The sequence below is a fragment of the Populus euphratica genome, unplaced genomic scaffold (assembly GCF_000495115.2).
Source record: "Populus euphratica unplaced genomic scaffold, PopEup_1.0 scaffold2399.1, whole genome shotgun sequence".
NCBI lineage: Eukaryota > Viridiplantae > Streptophyta > Magnoliopsida > Malpighiales > Salicaceae > Populus > Populus euphratica.
In genome coordinates this window covers 11,271-19,020 of record NW_011502225.1, presented here as the reverse complement: position 1 = coordinate 19,020, position 7,750 = coordinate 11,271, and the positions used below count along the sequence as shown (strand labels likewise).

The 7,750-nt window shown below is 32.2% G+C and overlaps 1 protein-coding gene across 1 annotated transcript; it reads left to right on the top strand.

Annotated features, from left to right (window-relative positions):
* Positions 1-2,275: 2,275 nt before the first annotated feature.
* Positions 2,276-6,090, top strand: LOC105118974 (uncharacterized). Its single transcript, XM_011017039.1, has 2 exons — positions 2,276-2,465; positions 5,100-6,090. Exons 1-2 carry the CDS (start codon positions 2,372-2,374, stop codon positions 5,768-5,770), a joined length of 765 nt encoding a protein of 254 aa, XP_011015341.1. The 5' UTR covers positions 2,276-2,371; the 3' UTR covers positions 5,771-6,090.
* Positions 6,091-7,750: the final 1,660 nt, after the last annotated feature.

The following is a 7,750-nucleotide window of genomic DNA, read 5'->3' as shown; positions in this document are numbered from 1 at the left end:
TTGTTTTGTTTTGGATAGCTAACACATTGTTTGTAGGCCAACTTTTTTTTCCTCATACAAGAAACCTGTACATTTAGGATATTTTATGCATTTTTGTACATATAGATATTTAAAGCATAAATTGAAAAGTTTATATATATATATATAATTAAATAAATTGAAAATTATGTGTAGTAATAAATAAATAAAAATATTTTAATGATAACTAAAAATAAAATAAAATAATAAAATATGTTAATAAGTGGAATATTTACTCGATTATATTAACTAAATTTGTTTATTAATTTTCTATTCAATGAAATAATATTAAAAAATAGACACACATGTTAAATCTATTAAATAAAATAACAATGAAAAAATATTATGCAAACATATCAAAAATATTATATGAAAGTAAATATTTTTTATTTTAAAAAATAAAGTTCTTGTATATTAAAAGGATTTTAAATAACATTATTGATGAATCAAAATAATGTTTTCAAAAATTAAACATGCAAAATACTATAAAAAAAATCTCTATAAAAAAAATTAAATAAGAAAAGAAAAATCATTGATAAGGAATATTAATTGAAATATAAATTATAAAGTTATGTTTAAAAAATGATACTAGTAAAACAAAGCAATATTATAAAAAAATAATTGTTTAATTGTTATGGTTTAATTTGTTAAACTTGTGACCCGGAATATGAATTCAATCTGGCTCAATATTTTTTTAAAAAAAATTATATTCAATCTTTTTATAAAAAAGAGAGAGAGAGAGAGTCAAAAGACTCGAACTTACAAGTCCACACCTAGAGTTGAAATGAAAAGCCGAGGAGCATTGGTGGGCCTTGAAGCCCATGTTTGCAAGCTTGGGCTTATTTTTATTTTTTTAAAATGGATGGATGACTTATTGTCCGCTTCTATTTTTTTAGAAGAAAAGTAGATAAGACAATGTGTCGTCTAAAAATCCATATTTTGGCTGAAAAACAGACGCAGCTTGTCTTTAGCTCGAAAAACAAAAAAATCAAGTTATTTCAACTTAAAAACACTTCATCAACACCCTCGTAACACCCATAAACTATTATATCAAATTCAAATACTTAAAAAAAATCCAAAATCTAATTGATTTTGCTTTGGTTTTTTTGGTTTAGATTTGATTTTTCCATGCAAAATTGAGGATCATTACAACCACCATAAAGTTCTTATCATCTCATGGAACGTATAAACATGAAGAAAACTTAATTTGGTGGCTAAAAATAGAGTTAACAATGAATTTCTCTCTCCTTGCTAGAATCCAATAACCCTTTCTCTTTCTTTTCTTTTATTAGCATCTGAAAAATAAAACAAATAAACTTTAATATGAAAATTATTTTTTAAAAAAAATTAAAGGAAGTAGGATTACATATACTGTGTTATGTTTAAAGATCGAGTACTTAAGTGAATTTTTTATGCAATCTTTTACACTCCATCTATATTTGGTGCTTGTTTTAGTTCGATTCTCCTTTTTTTAACCATCGACTAAATGTTCTGATTTTTAATCACGATTAAATCAAACAAAATAAAATATTAATAACCAAAATAAAATAAATAAAAATATATAATGTCATTTAAGATGTTTTATAAGAAGGAGAATAGTGCTAGCCATGCAATGTCCACCACCAGAAGTTTTAGTTTTATAAGTAATAATAAGCTTGAAAATAATGATTATGTAAATATGATTTGGTTTTTAAACCCTTTGTTTTTGTATAAATCCTTTAAATAATGTAAATATTATGTAATAGAGCTCTCTCGTGATTATAATAGAATCCTTGTTATATAAGACATTATTGTTTATTAAAAACTTTGTAAAGCCAATTTTTAAGAATGAATTTTTTCTTGAAAAATTATTGATGGTTGACAGGTTTGAAGCATAGAGTAGTTATAATAATTTTTAGATATATTTTGATCATGTGTCGGTCACATGCTCATGCGTTCCTATAATTAAAAATATATATTGCATATATCACATTAAAATATAATGTCTGGCTAAGTTTGTGTGCATGTAAATATAATTTTTTTTAAAATAAAGATATTATTGGGTTGAATTAGAAAAATAAATGGTAATCAAAATACATTTTTTCAATGATTCTCTTTACGAACCATATAATTGAAAAAATGATTTGATTTGCACAGGGAGTAACCAGAGATATTTAAAGGTTCAGGGACTGATCTGCTATGAGCATATAATTTGGGTACTATGTTGTACTTGTCCCAAAACTAAAAGGGCAAATTCCAAACTAAGTTTCATTAATATAGTAAGACTCGAACTGGAAAGTTGGAAGGCAAAATATCCCATGGCAACTGCGTAGCGTAGAGGCTAAGGAAGCAGAGCAAAAGCAAGCAAATTGCAATGGGACTTCTTTCGAATAGTATCAAGAGAGATGTGTTAAGGCCAGGGGATCATATCTACTCGTGGAAAAACGCTTACTTATATGCCCATCACGGTCTGTCTCTCTTTTTTTATTCGTTTTTGGGTGTTGTGTGATTGGTGTTTCGGGTACCTAGCGGGATTAAAGTTTTTGGCAAGTTGATATCTTGGCTTGTTTTTTGGTTTATCATTTGGTTTTTCTCATTGGTTTTTGATATTGGAGAGCAGTGTTTTGGATGGATTCAAATTTGCAAAGATGATGCTTTGGTGTGTTTTTAGGATGGCCATTGCTTTTTGACCTTTTGAGAGCAGGATTAGTAGCCTGTGAACGCGAGGTTGGGAATTTTTGATGGAGTAATGGGCATAAAATGGGGGGATTTATTCCTTTAGGTGCAATTGAATTGGTGGGTAGAGATTATATCTTTGAATTGACCAAACATTATTTTTTTTTTTTACTTTTTATGTGATGCCTTTTGGTGTCGGAGTTTTATACTGCTGGCTGTTACTGGAAGTGATTGTAATATTTTTTAATTAATCATAGTTAGATACCTGTTTATGGAGTTTCATTGGAAATGATTGTAATATCTGCTGGCATAGGAACTTCCGAATTTAAAACTTGCGAAACAATTATAGGGATAGAAATATGGAATGGAATTGAAAAAAACAGAGCTTTGGTTAAGTGCTACTCTACTGAGTATTGTGTTTTAAGTTCAGAATCTTTTGGGGAGCAGGGTCATTTATGGTTAAGTGGTAGGGTGGTGGCTAATAGGGTAAGATGGGGCTGGGAGATGGTTAAGGTCTTAGATGTCTATCTTACTTTCATGGTGGGTAGACATCATTTCTTTGAATAAATGAAATCAAACATTAAATTCTTGCTGTTTGTGTTAAAGTTTTACACTTCTACTTATTATAAGAAAAGGTTTAGCTAGTATGTTAATCAATCATGGTTAGACGGTTGTTTATGGAGTTTCATTAAAACAATTCGGGAATTCATCGAAGTAGTTAAAATGTAGCGTAAGAACTTTTGGATTTAGAATTTGGAAACACAATTACAGGGTTAGAATGATGGGATGGAATTGGAAATGTAGGGTTTTAATTAAGTTATTTTCTCAGAAACATTGGTAATTGGGCCTGCTAAGTGCTAATCTACTGCATATCACTATATTTTTAAAATTCAGAATCTGTTGGGCGGAATTCTTTTTTGAGTGGTAAGATGATGGCTAATAGGCACAAGGGGGTTGAGAGATGGTTAATAGCAGAAGAAGCATCTTCAGTCACTGAGATATTGTTTGTTTCTCCACACATTTTTTTGCTCTTGTATATTCTCTGTTTTGTCAGTCATCAAGGAGCTGCTCTCTCAACTTTCTTTTATCCATGGAGTCTCTTTTCTTTTGTGTCCTGGACAAGGATTGATTGGATTAGTGTGAAAACCTCTGTGCGGCATAGCACGATTCTTGTGTATTTTATGAATTCTGTTTGCTAAAACCAACGGTTTTCTTGTTTGTGAGGTTGTTTTAGTTGTTTTTGGTACTAAATCAAGGAAAAATCTTTAAAAGTTTGAATAGGCTTGGCTCCTTTGTTAGGAATTCTACTGGCATTGTTAGCATCTATCTTGTAAAATTTGCCTTTACAAGAATAACTTGTTCACCATCCATACCATTGCTGTCTTATTCAATGTTCCTTTGGGACAGGATACATTTTTGTCATTGCCAACAATATTAAATGGCTATTCCTGAAATTTGGTAACATTTCCTCCACTCTATAGTTTGTGCAGTTTTCACATCATTGAGTGCTCGTGAATTATTATTATTATGTTGAATCATATTACCATCCACGCCATCTAGAATAAAATCATTATAATATGTAAGCCTTAGAAGAAATAAAATCCAAAAGTTGGCTTAGTACCAACTGAATTTAAGTACTATGGATCCATGCTATCCGTGGGGAATGTCGTTGCTCCATAGGTAATATAAAGGACCCTAAGATAAGATACACAGTACTAATAATATAGTAGATAACTGGACCTAGAATTATGTTTGATTATATTGCTTCAATAACTCTTACATGTCAAATTGAGTTTTAACTCACAAGGAGGTCCATTGATTCACCATAAGTATCTTGTAACCGCTAAAGGCCCTTCCCTATCTTTCATCAGATTCTCATTATGGTACAACTCCCAAAAGCTTTTATAGGTTGTCCATACATGGTACTTTCTGTTAAAGTATGTTGTAGATTTGTCACTTTGTTCATATATAGTGTTGGATAGGTTCCATTTATCTTCTTCTCTGTTCATCTTTACGCTTAAATTTTAAATTTTAGGTCTTGCATTTATGAATTCACGTGAAAAAGGACTCTGTGATTGTTTATGTTCAGTGAGAGGGGGAGGGAGATAGGGGGAGTGGCTCTTTTCTATAGGAGATCATGTGAAAGTTGAAGTTTAATTCATGTAGATTATTTACTTTCCAGTTCTAGAGTTGCTTCATTAATGGCTATCATATTTCTTGCATTTTCAATCTGTTCTCTCCTCAACTCATCAATACATCTAAACTTATTAATTGTGTATCACAATTTATCCTAGTTGAAATTTGAGCTATGAAATTCTGGTTTATACGCTCAAGATGAAGCTTGTGTTTATGTGCATTTCTGAGTTTGGGATATGATGTTAGCATTTTCAACATCCTTTTCTAATCAGATCCTCAAATGAAATTAGGCATATACTTTGGTGATGAGAAGGTGATACACTTCACTCGGGGATCAGGCCAAGAAATTGGCACAGGAACTGTGTTAGACCGGTTTGTTTTCAGCTCATCTCCATCTCATCCTTCAGATAATCCATGCCCAAAATGTGGTGATCAATCAAGGCTTGATGGTGTCATCTCATCCTGCATCGATTGTTTTCTATCAGGTGGCTATCTCTACCTCTTTGAGTATGATGTCTCTCCAGCTCTCTTCATTGCCAAACCACGAGGTGGCACCTGCACCCTTGCCAAACCTGACCCACCAGAAGATGTCCTTCACCGTGCTTCTTTCCTCTTGCTAAATGGTTTTGGTGGATATAACATTTTCAAGAACAACTGTGAGGATTTTGCAATCTACTGCAAGACAGGCTTGCTCGTGATGACAAGTCTCAGTGTTGGTCGAAGTGGGCAGGCTGCTTCCTTGATAGCTGCTACTAGTGCTATTGTTTCTTCACCACTTCGATTTCTAACAACCAGCTTTAGCGGCCTGGCAGCTGTGGGATATGGGATGTATTGTGTCAGCCGGCTCGTTTCTGATATAGGAGTTCGTCGTGACGTGGCAAAAATCCCTGTTGAGCGACTTGTTTCCCCTTCCGACTCAATAGAGTCAGAAGCTGTGGCTGACCTGGCCAAGGAAAATTAATTTTATCCCTTACCAACACCAAACTGTGTGGAGTACTAGAAATGTTTTACTGTGGATGCTTGATAGCTGCAAAAGCTTGTATTTGGAGGCCATCCGCATCTCCCACAGGCTTATTCGTTGAATGCAGTGTATTTTGTGTACTGCGAAAATGCTTGTTATGAAAGAATTGGCATCAGATCGTTAATTCATGAACTAGTTTGGTGTCTGTGCTTCCTCTATGTTATACACAAACATATATGCAATGTAAATTGCTGACGTTGGTTAGTTTCATCTTCTACATTTTACAAAATTATCTAGGGTTTGTGAAGTGGCTTGTTCTATTCATGTTCTTGTTCACGTTCAAAAAATCTATCTTGATTGAATATCTGGCATAGTTATAATCTAAAGCTTTAGTTGGTTAACTTATGAGTTATTAGGTCAACTCAGATCTCACTCGGATTTGTCCATGTCATGGACACTTGAGTCAATTTTCAAACCGGTTTGAAATCAAAACTAGCCCAAACCATGTCCTGGGTTGGTAGATTTCTAGATGGATGTTTTCAGCAAACTTAAATTTGATAACTACACCAAAATATACTACACTACGTGATAAGATGTTCTTTGTGTATTTTTAAGTGCTTAGATCCCATTCTCTTGTTTCAATAATAATTTTTTCTTCATGCCAAACCTGCAATGATTTGGCTTTGATGGAAGATCTTTTGGAAAATATTCTGGAACTCAACGCTCCATGTCTGTGAAATAGAGAGCTTGACCAAAAAGTTTTAGATGCAGAAAGCATGGCAAGATCAATCACTCTCCTCAATTTATTTCAGCTGTCTTGCACTTTTACTCATCATGCGTTCATGTGTGTAGAGCATAACCTGTAAAGACCCTTCAAGCTTCTTCGGCTCAATGGTAAGTAGATGTGTTCTTTCAGATTCTTGTCTAGGGTTTAAAATCTAAAGAAAAGTTCCGAAAACAGGATTTCTTGTAAACAATATCAAACTGATTATGAATGATCTATCTTTAAATAAATCAGCCGGCGAGGACTTGCATTGTCATCATTTGCTGTTGCCTTTCAGCGCATGCACGCTACATATCATATCATCATTATCTGGTCTATGACTGGAATTGTGAATGAATGTTCAAAGATTATGAAGAATTGATCCATCGATTCCCTTCAAAGAATGGTCGCCCGGCAGCGGCGTTAAATTGACCGCCGTTTGAGATGGTGACCCACTGTGACTCATGCTTTGGACCTAATTGCTGCGCTTCAACTGGTCATGCTGGTGGCAGTCATGTTAAAGCATCACAAAAAGATGGTTAGCTAAAGACCGGAGTTTAATATTGAACTCTTTACACGGGCAATAAATTAATCAACTTGGACTAGATCTCCCTCGGAAGGAAATCCCCTCCGGAGAGAAATGAACCTGCATTGTTGGCTGAGAGGAAGTTTCATTGAATGCTACTTTCCTCGGTGAAGGGCTGGCATGCATGACAACCAGGGATGTTGATGGGTGTCTACTGTTCAGATTATTTTTTATTAGGTAAAAAATCTAAATATATATAAATTATCAATGGGGTTTTGAATATTTAATAAGTATTTATTATTTATTGTTATTTATTAATCAATAAAAAATAAAATAGTTAATATACATTTAAAGTATTTACATGTATGTTAAATAATAAAATGATAAATATTATTTATATGCATTCTTCAATGAGAAAGGGTTTATAAAAAGTAATTTAAAAATAATTTGAATTATTGAATTATTAGATTGCCTTATAAATTATGTATGTAGTCAATTATTTTATTTAAAAATTTAAAATTTAATATTTTTATTAAAATTTAATATATTTAATATATTTTAAATTGTTTTGACGTTAATTTAAAAATAATTTGAATTATTGAATTGCCTTATAAATTACGGAGTAAATTATTTTATTTAAAAAATTTTAAATTTTATATTCATATTAAAATTTAGTATATTTTGGGTTGTT

Bases quoted from the DNA above. Each gene is read 5' to 3' on its own strand.
- LOC105118974 (XM_011017039.1), top strand. From the start codon at position 2,372: ATGGGACTTCTTTCGAATAGTATCAAGAGAGATGTGTTAAGGCCAGGG. The intron at 2,466-5,099 runs GTCTGTCTCTCT...AAATGAAATTAG, and splicing joins TTACTTATATGCCCATCACG to GCATATACTTTGGTGATGAG.